The 20,286-nt window shown below is 38.2% G+C and overlaps 1 protein-coding gene across 1 annotated transcript in view; it reads right to left on the bottom strand.

Moving 5' to 3' along the window:
- The window catches only part of Rcd-1 (Required for cell differentiation 1), a 137,890-nt gene that overhangs the window by 65,658 nt on the left and 51,946 nt on the right, over nt 1-20,286 (bottom strand). Inside the window, exons 5-6 of the mRNA XM_090382407.1 lie at nt 12,569-12,675; nt 4,201-4,296 (exon numbers count right to left, since the gene is read on the bottom strand). Coding sequence (XP_090238533.1) covers nt 4,201-4,296; nt 12,569-12,675 — 203 coding nt within the window. The remainder of the gene's footprint in view (nt 1-4,200; nt 4,297-12,568; nt 12,676-20,286) is intronic.

Raw genomic sequence — 20,286 nt, 5'->3', positions numbered from 1 at the left:
GTTACAGAGACTCAGATATACCTTCAGGCATAAATGACTTGGTTTCTGAAGCACATCCTATAAATGAACCTACACAAGAAAATGAAAGATCAACTGCTGGAATCTTCCAATATCCACCACGAGCAAATCTGAAACAGTTTTTTGCTGAACATCCATTTCAGCCACTTGATGATCTGCCATTTGATGCTTGTTTGTATGAGAGGAAAATTATGAATGACTCAGTCCCAAGAAAATGGCTAACATATAACAAAGAAAATAGGTGCTTATATTGTTCATACTGCTTGGCCTTTGAGTCTCCCAACAATTGTAATCCATCACCCTTTGTACGTGGCTTTAGTGACTACAGGTGTATTAGCCAGAGCTTGACTTTACACGAATCGCAACACGTCAGAAATGTTCAGCAATTTATCAGTGTGGTTAATGATGGCACCTTGGATAATTTTTTTGCATCTTCACTAATTAAAAAAGAAAGAAGTGTTGAAGCAAAGAAGTATTGTCATGCAGATTATAGACGTCATAAAGATGTTAAGCAAGCAAGCATTTCCTTTTTGAGGTCACAGAAATGAATCTGCCTACACTCTGGATAATGAGGTTCTGAATCATAGCAATTTTTTAGCTACAGTGCAGTTGATGGCAAAATATGATCCCATTATGGCAGCTCATGTTTCTGTAGCACAAAACAAATCTACACAAAGAATTAAACAATTAGAACAACAAGGAAAGGCTCAAAGTAAAAGCCGTGGTGAACATGTTACATACCTGAGTAAAACAACTATTAACATGTTAATCCAAATTATGAAGAATATGATACAAGAAAGAATTAGTCATGAAGTTTCTCAAGCAAAATATTATTCTATTCAAGTTGATTCAACACAAGATAATTCATCCATAAATCAGTTCAGCATTATATGTGAGTTATATGTCAGTGACTACTTTCAGTTGTGCCAAGTAATGATGGTACAGGAGAGGGACTTTTTGATATATTGACTGAAATATCACAGCATCTTAAAATTGATAGTACATATGGAGCTACAAGCTACCATGGCCAGTTTACAAAGTAACATTACTGATGTGGCTGATCAACATGTTCATATATGGTGCTATGCCTATGTCTTGAATTTGTTGATAACTGAAACAACAAAATGTTGCGTGCCTGCAGTTTCTTTTTCAATTTGCCCCAGAATTTAGCAAATTTTGTTAAAACATCACACAAGAGAATGGGTGTATAGATAGAAGCTGTTGGAAAACATCTAAGACAAGAAAAAAATGAAATGATTAAAGCTAATTGGTGAGACAAGATGGTCAGGAAAATCCAATGCAGCAACAACTATATTTGGACGTTTTGATGATGCTGCTGTCAGTACTTTTGTAAATCTATTGACATGCTTATCAATGATACAAGATTCAGGCAAGTTTGATGCAAAAACAAAACAAGAAGCAAATGTTTTACTTCAAAGTCTTAAAGTTTGAAACAATATTGACAGCATTTACTTAATTGCATATATTTGAAACTACAGCCCTGTTATCATGTTATTTACAGACAAACAGCTTGGGCATGTTTACTGCAAGTAGATTCAGCTACAATGCAGCAACAACAGACAAGAACATTTGATAACATTCACAGCAAGGCATTGGAATTTGTAAATAAATGTAATGACAAGATTTCACAGTTGAATATGGATGAAAATCAAACATTGGAAATTGACTCTTTGGAAACAGCATTGCCAGTTAAGAAGCAGAGGAAGAAGAAAAGAATGGCATATGAGCTTATAGATGATGAACGAAATTCCTCAGATTCTCTAGCTGATTTTCGAGTAAATGTGTTTAACCTAACAATGGACCTCATTATCCAGTCACTAAATTCACACTTTGTACAACCCAAAAAGTTGTATAAACATTTATCCTGCTTGGACCCAGAAAAGTTTAAAACTATTGCAGAGAAGGGCCTTGAAGATGAAGCATTGGAAGGTATTATTAAGTTGTCTCCACAAATCAACAAAGATCAAGTAATACTGGAATTGTTTTCTTTTGCTTCGAACTTTGATGTATTAAAGCTACTGCTTAATGATGGTGAGAATATGCATTCCAGTTGCAACAAGTGTAAAATTTGTAGCACTTGCCCATCATGTGTACTAAAAATTCTGGCATCCAACAGACTTCATGACAAGGCATAACCTTTATGAACTTTATAAAGGTCATCTGCACACTATCAGTTACTCAAGTCCAACGTGAGAGGACATTTTCAAAGCTAAAGATCATAAAGACAAGGCTAAAAAATTCACTGTCTGAGGAGAACTTGGAATCATACGTTGCCATCGACTGAAAAGGAATTGTTAGATGAATTGGATGCAGAAGGAATTATTGACAGATTTGCACAATCATCTAGTGAATTCAAACGATTGCTCTTAAATATAGTGGATTGTATGAAATATGCTTTTGAACTACCTGTTAATGTGTAAAATGTTCAGTACAAGCAAACTATTTAAAAATATCCACCATTTATTTAAAATTTAAAAAAATAATAATTTAAAAATTCAATGTGTATAATTGAATGTTTAGGTATGTTTACTACATGGATTTTAGTAGATTTAGCTACAACAAAGTTGAAAGAACAGACAAGAACATTTGGTTCACAGCAAGAACATTATAATGCAATAACAAATATAGATTGTTATAAATTATAACAATCTGTATTTACATTTAGTATCTACTGTATACTGCCAGTAATATGTACAATATAATTACTAAAAAATATACATTTATTTCACAAAAATTTCAATTTTACTTTTTTCCAGTTATATATTTTTTGAAAATTTTATTTATTTCTTATAAAAATTAAATGATAGCCTTATAAGTTGTGGGTGGGCCCTCTGTCTCCTGTCAACCAATATTTTTTGACCCAGCTCAGACACAACATGGTTTTGTTAAGGGGAAAAGTCTTGTCTGACCAATTTGATTGGATACTATGATGTGGTCACAAAGAAACTAGATGCAGGGAATAAACTCTGATATCATATATTTGGACCTTAGAAAGGCTTTTGATACTGTAGCACATGGAAGACTGCTGCACAAATTGGAGCAGTGTGCCATTGGAGGCAAATTGCTGATATGGATAAAGGGAAGGTTGAGTGGGAGAAGACAAAGGGCAGTAATCAATGGACACTGCTCTTCGTGGAATAATGGTAGTAGTGGAGTACTAACCCTCGGGGTTCAGTGTTGGATCCATTGTTGTTTTCTGTATTTATAAATGATATTAATGATGGTATATCAGGCTTACTTTCCAAGTTTGCAGATGATACAAAGGTTGGCAGGGTTGTTAAGGATACTAATGACAGTACACTGCTGCTGCAACAGGATCTAGAAAAGTTGAGTAGATGGGCTGAGAGATGGCAAATGAAGTTTAACATTGACAAATGTAAAGTACTGCATATGGGAATCAGTAACCCCAGAGTAACGTATCAACTGTGTGGTACTACACTGACAGTGGTAGAGAATGAAAAGGACCTGGGCGATATGAAATTTTCTGAGCAGTGCAGACGGTCTGCAAGAGTAGCTCATGGTGTCTTGTCGACGATATACAGGAATTTTTCTAGCAAGGATAAGGAGGTGATTATACCCTTGTATAAGGCAATGGTTAGGTCACACCTTGAGTACTGTATACAGGTCTGGAGGCCTCATTTTAAGAAGGATGTAGAGCTGTCAGAACAAGTACAGTGACGGGCAACAAGATTAGTGAATGGAACCAAGTGTTTCTGTTATGAAGAAAGGCCTAAGTTTTGCAAATTACAGTGTCTGGAGACCAGACACCTGCAAGGTGATCTGATTGAGGTGTATAAAGCATCGAATGCTTTGAGCATGCTCAATGGTGATGGGATTCTTCCTCTTGCTCAGAATAATCGCCTTGGAGGGCACTCAAGATACTATAAATTACCACTGCATGAAGGAGCTGGCAAGCAGAAGCACACAGTGATGGTTGCACAATGTACAGCCCAAACACTTGGGTAAACAGGCCATGCAAAAATGGATGAGTGGGCTGGGTTTGTTATGCAAACATTAGTTTGCTGATCAGCAAACTACTTATAGACAGTGATACAACATATAACAAACACAGGCAGGAAAAAACCGAAAGCGAATCTGTGTAAATCGGGGGCGCATAAATCAGGGGTTAACTGTAGCATCTTTTTGTATTGAAATACTTACTGTTTTTGACAGCTCACTTCCAGATTCCATTATTCGAAGACAAAGTGGGATGATTTCTGTTGTTAAGAGAAAGTTTATTACCTCCTGTTCATCAGTCTGAAAAAGAATATGCAAAAATGATATGTATAACTTTAAAGATCAAAATAAAGAGCTCTGTACAAGATGATTAAGTTAAGAAAAGCTCAGCTGCTAATACATTTTTAAAATCCAGAATTGTTGATTTATGTCATAAATTGAATGATTTAGGTTACTTTAAAATGGCAAATTTTTTGGAATGAAAGTCTCTGTCATAGCTCTGACTTACCATTTGTTTATGTGAGAACAAAGTGGTTGCCAATATTTGTGTAGGAGCATAGGCGATTGTTTTATAATGTCCACAAAGTTTGTAAAAATTTAAAAAGTAGTTTTGATATCTGTTGATAGCAATGGAACATGGAAGAAGGGTTCTTTTTAGCTTGAGAGAAAAAACAGAAGCATTCTCTTCAGAATTACAAAAAAGATAATGTGTTTTTCTTAGAGGAAAGAAAAATGAAACTTTTTTTAGCAATATTCAAATTGTGTGCCTTAATCTGTTGTTGCAGTTTTTGCCAAAACTGAAGTAAAATGGGAACAAAAATTTTTATTAGTTTTATTACAGGAATGTGTAGTTGCCTTTGGATATGTCTGGTCATTTCTGTGAACTAAATTTTTTCACAAGAAGCTTGGACCAAAAAAGCTTAAATCCCAAGTACTGGCAGTGAAAAGCTGAAGTTCATATGAAAGTTATATTTAAGGCTATGAGGTTGAAAGTGGCAAATTCATTCTCTACTAAAATAAAATCAATTAAAGGCAGCACAAATTTAAATCATACAAGGCCCATAACAACGAAGATTATGCAATGAAGGTGAGGGGTCTTCTGTTTCTTTACCGTAAGCAAAATGAAAATGACAAAGTGAAGTAAAAGAAATCCGATTACTGACTGAAAATATTTTGATTGTTTTTTTTTTTTTTTTTTTATTTGATTGAACATCAATTACTTAGCAAGTACAGGTCACTGTTGAAAAAAAGCCGTGAATTAGGGTTGAACTTGAAAGTGTCTGCAATTCTGCCCAGACACGATAGGAGGGAGTATATGATGAGAGCCTTGTCGATCAATTCGGCCCTGGAGGGATTGTGCAAGGCTCAAGGGGTAGAATTTTTTTCAGCCTGGACTGTACTTGTTAACAGGAGAGATTGCTTCTACAGGGATAGGATACACTTAAATAGAAAGGGTGCAAGAATTTTTGCTGATGCTGTCGAGGCAGTGTTAGGTGGGTCGGAAAACTGCTAGTTGGGGGGGATACAAGGACTAATAGATTAACAGTAGCCAGTGGCAGAGGTGGAAGTGATTCTTGCACTGCTTCTATTGAAATGAGCAGAAGTCTGAAAAACAAAATGCAGGATATTTCAGAGACTGCTGGTAGTCATTGCGGTACAGGTAAACACATGGGTTGTGTTAGGGTAGCTAAGAATAGAAACAGGTGCATGTATACCTGCGTGTACACCAATGCTAGGAGTTTGGTAAATAAATTTGATGAATCTGAGGTATTGCTCAAAACATCAAAGGCAGATATTGTTGGGATATCAGAGACGTGGTGTCACACAGATATAAGTAATGCGGAACTGGAATTTGGGGAATACAATGTGTATAGAAAGGATAGACAGGACAGGAGGGGAGGAGGGGTTATGCTATTAATTAAGAAACACATAAAGTCCAAGGAAGTGAAGCCAGTCGACATCGATGGACAGGGCAGCGTCGAGTCAGTTTGGTGTGACATAAGCATAGGGAAATCAAAATTGAGAGTAGGAGTGTGCTATAGGCCTAATGACTCTGATGGGTATAATAAGATTTTGTACAGGGAAATAGAGTGGGCCAGTAAATCAGAGAGTCTTATAATGGGGGACTTTAATTTCCCAGATATTGACTGGAATTTGTGGGTTGGTCACTCGCACACTAGCAAGGCTTTTGTGGATTTATTGGATGATTGTTTTCTACATCAGCATGTTCGTGAGGCAACAAGAGGGAGCAATACTCTTGATCTGATTATCAGTAGTGATTCTTCATGCATTAAGAACCTGCAGATAAATGAACCACTAGGTGGCAGTGATCACAGTGTGTTGAAGTGGGATTTACTCAAGGAGGTAACTACCATCAGAGGTAAAGGGAAGGGTTTTTGTTTTCGTAAAGGCGACTATGATGGTCTGAGACAGTATTTAAATTCTATACAGTGGGACCAACTGATGATGTTACCAACAGCAAACTCAAAATGGGAAGCATTCAAGGAACTAATCTTCGAGGCTACCAGGCTTTACATACCAACTAAGAAATATTGTTCAAGGTTTAGGCCTAAATGGTTGTCAGATGAACTAATGAGACATGTGGCAGAGAAGAAAAATGCATGGGATACATACAAATTAATGGGTGACATGGAAGCCTATGATGGATATAAGTTGGTCTGTAACCAAGTCACAAAGGAGATTAGGCAGGCAAAGGCAGACTATGAAAAATCCTTGGCAAAGGATGCAAAGAAAAACAGAAAAGAGTTCTTTACATACTTGAACTCGAAAAGGAAAGGGATGAATCAGATTGGTCCACTGGATATTGATGGTTCAACAGTTGAGGATCCTGCTCAGGTGGCTAACAATCTAAACGAATATTTTGCATCTACATTCACGTATGAGGAGTTATTCAGGAAGGAGAATGATGTAGGTAAAGTAAACATTGTCAGTGAGCTGGATGATTTTGTAATAACTGAGAGGAAAGTGGAGGAGAGATTGTTGAGGATAAACATAAAAAAGGCACCTGGGGTGGATGGGATCTATCCAGTTATATTAAAGGAGGCAGCAAAGGAAGTATGCAAACCCCTAGCCATAATTATGAGAGCTTCTTTGGACTCAGGGGAGGTACCCATAGACTGGAGATGTGCAAATGTAACCCCAATTCACAAAGGAGGATCAAAGGCTGACACAAGTAATTATAAACCTGTTAGTTTAACTTCTGTTCCAGGTAAATTAATGGAGGCACTGGTTAAAGAAGCACTGCAGGATCATCTAGACAAGAATTCAGTTATAGCTCAGACGCAGCATGGTTTTGTTAAGGGCAGGTCTTGCCTGACCAATTTGATTGGATACTATGATGTAGTCACAAAAGAACTGGATGCAGGGAATAACTTTGATATTATATATTTGGATCTTAGAAAGGCTTTTGATACTGTTGCACATGGAAGACTGCTGCACAAATTGGAGCAGTGTGGCATTGGAGGCAAATTGCTGCTATGGATAAGGGGATGGTTGAGTGGCAGAAGACAGAGAGTGGTAATCAATGGACACTGCTCAACGTGGACTAATGTTATTAGTGGAGTTCCTCAAGGTTCAGTGTTGGGTCCGTTGTTGTTTTCAGTGTTTATGAATGATATTGATGATGGGATATCAAGTTTAATGTCCAAGTTTGCAGATGATACAAAGGTTGGCAGGGTCGTTAAGGACAATACTGACGCTATGCTGCTGCAACAGGATCTGGAAAGGTTGAACAGATGGGCTGAGAGGTGGCAAATGAGGTTTAACATCGACAAATGTAAAGTGCTGCATATGGGAAACAGTAACCCCAGAGCAACGTATCACTGATGCGATTGAGGCAGTGTTAGGTGGGTCTGAAAACTGCTAGCTTGGGGGGGGGGGATACAGTGACTAATAGATTAACAGTAGCTGCTGGCAGAGGTGAAAATAATTCTTGCACTGCTTCTATTGTAATGAGCAACAGCCTGGAAAACAAGGAGCAGGGGATTTCAGAGACTGCTGGGAGTCATTGCAGAACAAGTAAATACATGGGTTGTGTTAGGGTAGCTAGGAACAGGTGCATGTATACTTGCGTGTACGCTAATGCTAGGAGTATAGTAAATAAATTTGATGAATTTGAAGTGCTGGTTAAGACATCCAAGGCAGATATTGTTGGGATATAGGAGACATGGTGTCACACAGATATAAGGAATGCAGAAATGGAATTTAGACAGTACAAGGTGTTCGGGAAGGATAGACAGGATAGGAAACATTATGCTATTAGTTAAGAAACACAAAATCCAAGGAAGTATAGCCAGTCAACATGGGTGGACAGAGCAGTGTCGAGTCAGTTTGGTGTGACATAAACAATGGGAAAGCAATACTGAGAGTAGGAGTGTGTTATAGGCTTAATGACTGTAATGAGTATAATAAACAACTGTACAGAGAAATAGTGGGCCAGAAAATCAGACTGTCTTATAATGGGGGATTTTAATTTCCCAGATATCAACTAGAATTTATGGGTTGGTCACTCACGCACTAGCAAGGCTTTTGTGGATTTATAGGATTTACATGCTGCTGTTTTCTACAGCAACATGTTTGGGAGGCAACTAGAGGGAGTAATACTCTTGATCTGATTATCAGTAGTGATTCTTCACGCATTAAGAATCTGCAGATAAAGAAACCACTAGGTGGCAGTGATCACTGTGTACTGAAGTGAGATTTACTCAAAGATGTAACAAACATCAAGGGTAAAGGGAAGTGTTTTTGCTTTCATAAAGGTGACTACGGTGCTCTGAGACAGTATTTAAATTCTATATACAGTGACCAACTGATGATGTTAACAACAGCAAATTCAAAATGGGAAGCATTCAAAGAATTAATCTTAAAAGCTACTAGGCTTTTCATACCAAGAAATATTGTTCAAGGTTTAAACTTAAATGGATGTCAGATGAACTAATGAGACATGTGGCAGAGAAGAAAAATGCATGGGATACTACATATTAATTAACAGGTGACATGGAAGCCTTTGATAGATATAAGCTGGTCTGTAACAATGTCACAAAGGAGGTTAGGCAGGCAAAGGCAGTTTACAAGAAATCTTTGGCAAACGATACAAAGAAAAATAGTAAAGATTTCTTTACTTATGTAAACTCTAGAAGGAAGAGGATGAATTAGATTGGTGCACTTGATATTGATGGTTCAACTATTGATGATCCTGCTCAGATAGCGAACAAACTAAATGAGTATTTTGCATCTACATTCACACATGAGGATTTATTCAGGGAGGGGGATGCCAGAGGTGAATTAAACTCTGGCATTGAGCTAGATGATTTTGTAATAACTGACAGCAAAGTGAAGGAGAAATTGTTGAAGATAAACATAAGAAAGTTACCTGGGGTGGATGGGATCTATCCAATTATATTAAAGGAGACAGCAAAGGAAGTAAGCAAACCCTTAGCCATAATCATGAGAGCTTCCTTTGACTCAGAGGAGGTACCTATGGACTGGAGATGTGCAAATGTGACCCCAATTCACAAAGGAGGATCAAAGGGCTACACAAGTAATTACAGACCTGTTAGTTTAACTTCTGTTGCAGGGAAATTAATGGAGGCACTGATTAAAGAAGCACAGCAGGATCATCTAAATGAGACTTCAGTTATAGCTCTGACACAGCATAGGTTTGTTAATGGGAAGTCTTGTCTGACCAATTTGATTGGATACTATGATGTGGTCACAAAGGAAATGGATGCAAAGAATAATTTTGATATCATATATTTGGATCTTAGAAAGGCTTTTGATAGAGTTGCACATGGAAGGCTGAAAAATTCGAGCAGTGTGGCATTGGAGGCAAATTGCCGCCATGGATAAAGTGATGATTCAGCGGGAGAAGCCAGAGTGGTAATTAATGGACACTGCTCTTCATGGATCAATGTCATTAGTGGAATTCCCCAGTGTTCAGTCCATTGTTGTTTTCTGTATTTATTAATGATATTGATGATGGTATATCATAATTAATGTCCAAGTTTGCAGACAATAAGAAGGTCGGCAGGGTTGTTAATGACACTAATGATACTATGCTGTTGCAACAGGATCTAGAAAAGTTGAGCAGATGGGCTGAGAGGTGCGAACTGTAGTGTAACATTGACAAATGTAAAGTACTGCATATGTGAGGCAGTAACCCCAGAGTAACATATCAACTGTGTGTTACTACAGTGACAGTGGTAGAGAATGAAATGGACCTGGCGGTAATTGTGCAGGCAGATATGAAGTTTTCTAAGCAGTGCAGGGCTACTCTTGCAGGGTCTGCAAAAGTAGCTCATGGTGTCTTGTCAATGATATACAGGAATTTTTATAGCAGGGATAAGGAGGTGATTATCCCCTTGTATAAGGCAATGGTCAGGCCACACCTTGACTACTGTATATAGGTCTGGAGGCCTCATTGTAGAGTTACTGAAATGAGTACAGAGAAGGGCAACAAGATTAGTGAATGGAACAAAAGATTGCTCTTATGAAGAAAGGCTTTAGTTTTGCAAATTATAGTAATAAAGACTAGGCACCTGCGAGGTGATCTGATTGAGGTGTAAAAAGGCCTTGAATGGTTTGAGTGTGCTCTCAATGCTGATGGGATTCTTCCTCTTCCTCAGAATAATCACCTGAGTAAAAAAGATTTTGAATTTATTAGTAAAGGCAACGTGTGTCTTTACTAATAAATTCAAATTGAGGAAAGATTTGATTTGATTTGATTTTGGTAGTTGTTGGCGCATCGGCTTCTGTGGCCATATTGCACCTCCCAAGGTTTTTGCAGTACTTTGATCCAAGCCTGAGGCGGGAATCGAACCCGCAACCTTTGGGTTGCCAGGCAGGTACTTTACCCACTCGGCTAGCCCGGTCGGCTTGAGGAAAGACAGTTGTAGGATAGATGTGCAGACGTTTGCCTTTTGCCAGCGGGTGGTAGATTGCTGGAACAAACTTCCATCTGTCGTAGAAGTTGATAGCTTAAATAGATTCAAAGCAGAACTAGACAAACATTTGGAGTGAGTAAATGGGTGAAATGAGAAGGGTTTTTTTTTTTTTTTTTTTTATTTGGCTGATGCTATATAAGTTTGCTTTCTTGCATCATGTGCCTTTACTAATGCTACTTGGTTGGGTTTTTTTTGCCAGTGCAGCAAAATCCTATGGCTTCCTTGCCCTATACAGCAAATACTATTACCTTGCTGTGAGTTTTTCTGATTGTGCAAGTGCATTGTTTTAAAAGATGTTTCCTGATAATTAAAAAAATACAGTGGTGGAAGAACAAAAACAACAGGTATTGTTGGTGAAATTGTACAGATAGGGAAAGAAGAAACGGTGATAGATTTTTTTAAAAAAATGCCAATTTTTGAATTCTACAAACCTGAAAGTATGTAGGGTTCCTTCAAAAAACTGCCTGGCACTTAGTATTGATAATGAACTTGTTATAGTATGCCAAACAACTAGAGTAGCAAGGGTATTAAAACAGGAGATTGAGTATTTGGTCGTAATATGCTGTCCTTATAATCTTATTAACTGTGTTGAAAAAGGAGTTGCATACCACCTGTGAAATTAGAGGAATACTTGGTGGTAATTTACCACTATCTAGAAAGAAATGCTAAGAGGAAAGATAGATTCAAACAATTTCAACTAATGCCTGCCACTGAAGTAAAAAAGATTTTGAAGCATATGTACATGCTGGCTGTCTGTGGTTAAATGTGCAACTAGAGCAATGGTAACCTTTGAGAAGTCTGTTTGACATGTTTGCTTCCACTTATGCATGTAATCATCAAATGGCACTTCAAGCAAAGTACTGTTAGTCATATAAGCATTCAAAAAAAGTACCCAAGTGGCATGCCATAATGCACACAGGCAGTCATTCTTATGTGCTATAAAATGGCAGTTAAGTGCCATAAGGGTAAAGGCACACGGAATTAGTAACTTCTCGATTCTGTCAGCATACTATTGAATTCTAGGCTATTTGTAGCAAATGCTTAGTTGTCATTCATAGACTTGTTACACAATCTTATTTGTGTTGATGCCACCATCAACCAACATCCATTTACTGTCCAACTGCAAACTCAGAGAACCAACTTTTCATCTTCCTCACTTATTCATTCAACTACCATATTCTGGAACAACCTTCCTTCATATATATTTCCGGAAAATTACAGTCTACAGAAGTTCAAGTCTAATGTCAACAAATATCTTCTTTTGTCTTCTCAACCTCCAACCCAAGCACGATACTAAGGTTCTAATACCTCTCATGTTTGGGGTTTTCATCAAAATAAAATAAAAATAAAAAAAATAAATAACAACCAAATGTAAAAAGATGGTTGTCAATCAATATGTATAGGTATGGTATTACAGGTATAGTATGCAGATTTGCACTGCATTTTTTTTTTTTTCTTTTTTTTGCATTGAATGGGTTAAAGAAAAGTACCAGGTTAGAATAAGATTTAAATGGCGATTTAACTCCGTATGACTGCGTAAGGATTATACTCTCATTTCACACAAACATTAATGCTAGTTGTTTAAAATTAGCAATACTAATAAATCTTACTTTTACTAATGCTCCAATGACCCCTAAGCTTGTAAGCCTCAGATACTCAAATGGTCTTGTTTTGCTCACAGTATGCAAGAATGGATACAGGAAAAGTGGTGTGTTTGCTGAAACAGTTGAAAATAAACAATTAAGTATATTCAAATATCAAAAGAAACACTTATGCTAAAAAAAAACCCCAAAAAAAAAAAACCAAGCCATATTCGATTTCCATACTATGCCGATGGCATTAACAGTTCAGCATCAGTCATTCAGTCATACATCAGTGTACAAGAAACTGAGAGAGACAGGAATAATAATTGTTGTTATTTGATTTTTAGGAGCATTAGCAACTAAGGCCATATTGCTCTGAGGATATACAGTGGTCATTCCCTGACCTTCCGCATCCTTCATATTTGGTGGTCATGGGCTCGAACCCCGGTCTAATCAAGAAGGAGTGCTACGCACTGCTGCTCCTGCCCACCTGGCTACGGAGGCGCCAAGAATAATAATTAATAGCAAATAATTTTTCAGTGCGAGTGAAGCTAACTGATAGAATTTGCCCCACTAGCACCAAAGCAGGTATCTCCTGTTCAGATATGATCCCTTTGGAAATACTCAATACAACACTGGTGGGGGGAGGGGATTTTTTTAAAAGGATTGCTGACAGAAATTCCAATAACGGTTAAGACTTTGAGTAGTCCTCCAATTGCTGGCTTTTAACAATTTTGTTTAACCAGTATTTTCTAAGTAAATGGCGATGTAGCAGATGTGGCATGTACAGGGCCTCAAACATAGTGGGGAAGAAAAAATCCTGTGTTGAAAAATTTAGAAAAATATGAGAGAAAATTAATTTTGTAACATACTGGCTTTTCATGCAAAGATAGAAAACTCGAATTTTGTGACTCCACAAAAATCTAAAAGGGACCCCACAGCAAGTATTTTAGGCTACCTTTTAAATGGAAGGATCCCCCCCCCACCACCTTTGGACAGAAAATTCACACCAGGATTTTGCAGCATGATAGTTACACCATTGTATGTAGAATACACAGAACTAGAAAGAGAAATAGAAACAAAATCACCCTACAAAAATAAAAGTTGAAAGCACCAAATGTATATATTCCAGTAAAAATACAAGTATATACACTGAGTTGGCTTTGTATTAGTAACACCTATCCAATACCCTGGGACCACCTTATGCCCATAATACAGCCTGTACACATCACAGCATGGACTCCACAAGGTATTGCAGGGTGTCCTGTGGTAATATTAACCATGTGTTTCACAATGTGTCCAGTGATACCCATACATTGTCAGGTGGATGGATGGCTGTAGCATCAAATGACCTTTTCCAGTAGATTGCCGAACTTTCCTCAAATGAGTTTAGATAGGTTGAGTTGGACAGCCATGGTAGGATGGAAAATTCATTTTCACGTTCCTGAAACCAGTCAGCAACATGACAGGCCCTGTGGCATGGCACATTGTTTTGATGATAGATGCCAGATTTGCCTAAGTGCATTGTTATCATGAAGAGGTGCACCTGGCTTGGTCAGCAATGACAGAAAGGCTGACGTTTCCATAGAGCCATTGATTAACAGTTATCAGATGACCAGAACATGCCATGAAAACAGTCTTCCACTAACACCACCGCATCCACACTGGTGACCACCAATAGTGCATCCAGGTGTCTTGGCCTCATGCTTCTTTCTCCAAATGTGGATATGCCCATCAGCATGATAGAGTTAGAAACAGGATTCATTGAACCAGGCGACAGATTTCCACAGATCGATGAGTACCCATGATAGCTGTCAACTGCCACAGCCTATATCAGATAATGTCTGGTGCATAGTCCATGTGGATATTAGTCTTGCTATTCCTGCATTGTACTGGGTAGTTAGCTGGGCGACTGTGCTGAGTCATTGCTATTTTACAAGACAAGGCACAACAACACTCACAAGAAACATTGACCACACATGGCTATCCTATATGTAGCAACCTCTGGCTGGTTCTTGAACTACTGTTGAGCCAGTCATGATAGACTCATGACACCAAAGAGTGGGAGTACTTAACCTTATTGGCTGTTGTCAAAATACTGGCACCTGCATGTCTCCCCACACATTCAAAGTCAGAAAAAACTCAAAAACAAACCCATACTTCCTTGCAAACACTTAAACTGATCATCACATGTGTGGACTATGATATTATATCAGCAGTTCCTCACAGAGCTTTCACCAATGTTACAGACCAGTCCATTCCTACAAAAGAAGGCATTGCTAATGCAAAACCAATCAAGGTTTGTTTTATTTTATACACAGAAGTGTGACATAATTTTTAAATTCATCGAACCAGGCAACAGATTTCCACACATCGATGGGTACCCATGATAGCTGTCAACTGCCACAGCCTATATCAGATAATGTCTGGTGCATAGTCCATTTGGATATTAGTCTTCCTATTCCTACGTTGTACTGTGCCCTCGAAAGATTTAAATTGAGGGGCCCATCAAGCTCTCAGCTGCCAATATCAATGCCAGAGCTTGCACTTGAACATCATGCAAAACAGCAGCAACTCCCAAGGCAGAATGCACTGGTCCCAAAGGAACTAGTTGTTGTAGGTTTTTTTTTTTTTTTTTTTTTTTTTATTTGAACCCCCAAACACGAGAGGCATTAGAACCTATAGTACTTAGTACCATGCTTGGGTTGGAGATTGAGAAGACGACAGAAGATATTTATTGACATTGGACTTGAACTTCGGTACATTGTAAATTTCAGGAAATACGTATGAAGGAAGGTTGTTCCAGAAAACGGCAGTTGAATGAATAAATGAGGAAGATGAAAAGTTGGTTCTGTGGGTTTGAAGTTGGACAGTAAATGGATGTTGGCTGGTGGAGGCACGTGTTCGGACTGTTTTGAAAGAGAGAGCAGGAATTATAGAAGCCAATTCAGAAGAACAGTGCCCATGGAAATATCTGTAGAAGAGGTATGCAGCAGAAACAGTACATCTATGAGAAAGCGAGTGGAGAGACTCTGTTAGAGATGAATCATTAATTAACCTAACTGCCCTCTTCTGAATGGAATCAAGAAGCCTGAGAGAGGTTTTGGGGGCACCACCCCAGATATGGGAACAATATTCCATGGCAGGGCGGATTTGTGATTTATACAGAGTAAGCTGCTGTTTGGAAGAAAAGTAACGCCAAGAGCGAAAGAGAAAAACCAAGCTTTTTAGATGCAGAGGAAGAAATATTTGTAATGTGCTTGTGCCAAGAGAGATTACAAGTCAGGGTAATCCCCAAAAGAGATATATCATTTTGCCTAGAAATCGGAGTGTCACTAAAGATAACCATAGGAGCAGAAGAATCCTTTTTGCGAGATATAAGACAAGACTGAGTTTTAGAAGGGTTGAAATCAACTAAGTTGTCTTTGCCCCACTGGAGAATTACCTGAAGATCGACATTTAAGGAAATGGTAGCAGATTTTCGAGAGTTGAAGCTGATTGAGCAGGACAAGGTTTCTCAAAATGGAAAGTGGAATGCAATGTGCTATCATCGGCAAAACTATGGATAGGATTTCCAGTCAATGGAAGAAGGTCATTAATATACAAAAGGAAAAGAGTGGGGGAAAGAACTGAACCTTGGGGGACACCGGCATTAGTGGAGGTTAGAAGACAGAGAGCCATCTACCATCACCCTCAGTGAGCGATCAGAGAGAAAACTGGATAACCAATTACTAAAACCAGTTGACAAACCGTAAGATGGAAGCTTGTTTTAGAAGACCTTTATGCCAGACATGATCAAAAGCCTTTGAGATGTCAAGAGCAACTACTTGTGTTTCACCGAACCTTTCCATTGAGTTCGTCCATAAATGAGTAACATAAGCCAGAATATCACCAATGGATCGACACTGACAGAATCCATACTGGCGATTATTGATCAGACGGAAGGTTTCTAGGTAGTTTAAGAGTTGGCGGTTAATTGATTTCTCCATTACTTTAAAAAGAGTAGAAGTAATTGCAATGGGACGATAATTGGATGAGAGGGATTTGTCACCCTTTTTAGGAACTGGCTGGATATGAGCAAATTTCCAAGCAGAAGGAAAAACACCTTTGGAATAAGAAAGCGAAAAAAGGCGGCAAAGAATAGGAGTAAGTTCAGGAGCACAGGTTTTGAGAACAACTGGAGAAATACCATCAGGACCTGGAGCTTTCTTAGCATCAAGATTCGTCAAAATCCTTCTGATATCCTTTTGACGGAAGACCACAGGAGGCATTGAATGGAGCGTGTTGGGAATGGTGGGAGGTGTTTTACCAAGATCATTAATACACGAGCCAGAAGAAAAATGGGATGCTAGCAGGTCTGCTTTATCCTTGGCTGAAGTGACAACAGAACCATCTGGTTTGGACAGAGGTGGGAGCAGAGATGGGCAAAAGTTGCGGCCAATAGCTTTGGCAAGAGACCAGAATGCTCGGCTACCATTAGGGCAAGAAGCAAGTTTTCTACTCTTAGCCTGTTCAAACTCTAGTTTGGACTGATTAATAACTGCTTTACAATTGTTGCGAGCTTTGGTGTAGGCAGAAAATGAAACTGAAGAATTAGAAACAAGCCAATTACGATATGCAAAATTCTTCTCTTGAACAGCCTTAGCACATTTATTGGAAAACCAAGGTTTAGATAAAGGACGAGATTTTAAAGTGGAGTGTGGGATAAAGGATTCCATTCCTGCAAGAATAATTTCACTGACACGATCTGAACAAATGTTGACATCAGAAGTTTTGAAACAGTAATCTGACCATGAAAAAGAAGAAAAGAAGTCTCGTAGGTCATCCCATTTTGCATTCTTGTAATGCCAAACAACACGAGGTTGGGAATAGCATGAGATACAGGTTCCATTGGAGAAGAGACAATCACCAAGTTGTGATCTGAAGTGCCTAAAAGGACCTCTCACTTCGATTGTGTACAGTAAACCCCCGCTATTCACGGTATCTGTATTCGCGGTTTCGTGTATTCGCGGTCGCTGATTTAATATAAAATGAAACCTAAAAAAAATGTGAATTTTAAAGCGCCGTGAACATTTTTCCGCCATAAAAAAACATGGGTGTGGCTAAAATTATCTTTCCTAGTCAAAACAGCGCTCAGTAGTTGGCAGGGAGAGGGGTGACAAAATCGCGAGCATGGATGTTTCTCGCTAATCCTTGTTCAGTATGTGTTATGCGCTTGTCATGGAAGGTTTCGTCGTTTGCTTTTAACTTATATGCTTATAAATTTATAAATTGATATGCTTACAAAAGTGATAAATCTACCGTTTTGCAGTGAAAACACTTTTTCCAGTGTGTTAACAGAAAAAAGTGACTTTATTGTGGAAAAGTTCTTTCTAACCCGTACAAAAATATGGCTACAAATAACAAGGGAAATGTGAAAAGATCAAAGGTGATGACATTAGCGAATAAAATTGAGTTATTAGACAAAATTTCTAATGGTGAAAGTGTCTCCTCAGTGGCAAAACATTATAAAATCAATGAGTCAACGGCACGATCAATCAAGAAATCGGAAGAAAAAATCTGCCGTAGTGCCCGTGAAAACGCGCTAATTGCTTCAAAAATTTGCTCTGTAACTCGTGATGTTAAATTAGAAAAAATGGAAAAAGCTTTAAATCTGTGGATAGAAGACCGAACTCAAAATAAAATTCCGTTAAGTTCACTCATCATTCTTGAAAAGGCAAAACTCCTTTATCAACACTTTAGCGAAACTGATGATAGCACTGGCGGGATAAGTTTTTTAGCTAGCAAAGATGCTGGTTTGAAAGATTTGTTTGATGAAATTTCTAATAAATATTATATTTAATATTAAACTGTTTCTTATTTTCATTTCGATGCCATATGCTTGCATTTCACTATGTATTGTCTATGTACATAGTCATATTATGAAGGTACATATAATACAGTCAGTCCTTGTATAGCACGATAGTTGTGTTCCTAGAAACCCTCTTGCAATGCAAAATCGTGCAATATAAACAACAGGCCCTATGGGAAAAATAGGGTTAGGTGCCGACCACCCAAGATTGAACACACATTTGTAACCAAAACATTACCACACACAAAAAATCGTAATAAAATACGTATTTTATAACGACTATTACGTAACAAAATATTGCTAATGATTTTGCTTCTATCGTAAGCAAACTTGTTTTTTGTTTGATTTTCTATTCAAACAGATGACAGCCGTTCCATCTCTTCCAATTCTTTGTGTCTTAATCTAATGGATTTTAATTACACTGAGTTGTTCCTGCTATGAAAGTTGTTTTTATTTTCTCTGCATTCTTTGTAATTCTTGGCGTTGCCTCATTTAGGTCTATAGTACGTGCAATATCATATGGTCATACATTTCGCTCAAAGCGTTTCACAATTTCATATTTTTTCTCTATCGACAGAGGCGGACTGGCCATAAGCGTTACCGGGGAAACCCCGGAGGCCGGTGTGATTTTGGCCATAAACCATAGTATGAGACCACTATACATTTTTCCGGGTAAGAATTTTTGACCCAGTCCGCCTCTGTTTATCGATATTGCTTTTCTTTTTCTGTCTGAATCTGCAGTGTCTTCACCAGGACGCTTCCTTTTCATACCTTTTAAGTATTTTACTCATTTTTAGGGAATAAAGCACAATTACAAAACGAGGAGGCACGCTTGATACACATAAACAAAGCTGAGTGCGTGTAGCAACTGAATAAACAACACCGTAAAGGCAGAGGTACACTTTAATACCTCACATTATACTAAAGCACATTTCTGGGAGTTACTACCATAAAACAATAAAAGCAATTTCCAGTTGCGTTCCTACTAGTGGAATCTGTTATAAACTGGTAGAAAACTCGATCTAATTGCATTTGCGATTATACCGATAGCTGGAATTGTGTTGGTTTTTATGTTATTATGGTGAAATGTGTTTCCCCTTCATTGGTATAAAAAACATAAATACATGTTCAGAATCTCCTCTTCATTCCTATCGTGTTGCGTTCGGTTGGGGTGATTCTGCGTTCGACTGCCATTTCTTGTAAACACAAAGGCGAATCGTGCATAAGCGAATTCGGTTCGTGTTATATAAGATATCGTTCCCCTATTTATAAATCGTGTATGATCGAATTCGTGTAGTATAAACATGTGTTATACGAGGACTGACTGTACATATATAGACAAAATTTTAGACTAGTTTTTCTTATATATTTCATACTTTGGAATGGAACCCCTTTATTACTATGGGAGCCATAACTCAGTATTCGCGTTTTCGGTATTCGTGGCATTGCTCAGGAACGTAACCCCCGCGAATAGCGGGGGTTTACTGTACTTAGAAGGGTTGTTTGTGAGAAAAAGATCAAGCGTATTGGCTGTATGATTAGGATTGTCCGGTATTCTTGTAGGTAAATGAACAATCTGTGATAGGTCATTAGTAATTGCAAAAGCCTCAGCCACTTGACCTGCTGGATCGGTGTGACTAGAAAATGGAAGCCAGTTGGAGTTGTGAACATTAAAATCACCAAGTGAAATTACCTCACTGTTAGGAAAGTTGGACTGGAGAAAATCAAGTTGCAAAGAGAGGAAGTCAAAGAGCTCCAAGTGATTAGTGGAGTTGGGAGAACAGTAGAGACAACAGATGAATTTGACACAATGGGATAGAGAAGATCAAAGAGAGAAGATTGCAAATTGCCAAGTCTCTGACAGGGAATATCAGAACGGACATATGCACATGTA

This window comes from Mastigoproctus giganteus, chromosome 1 (genome assembly GCF_048544385.1).
Source record: "Mastigoproctus giganteus isolate SK-2022 chromosome 1, ASM4854438v1, whole genome shotgun sequence".
Classification (NCBI taxonomy): domain Eukaryota; kingdom Metazoa; phylum Arthropoda; class Arachnida; order Uropygi; family Thelyphonidae; genus Mastigoproctus; species Mastigoproctus giganteus.
This window is presented reverse-complemented; position numbering and strand designations above follow the sequence as displayed.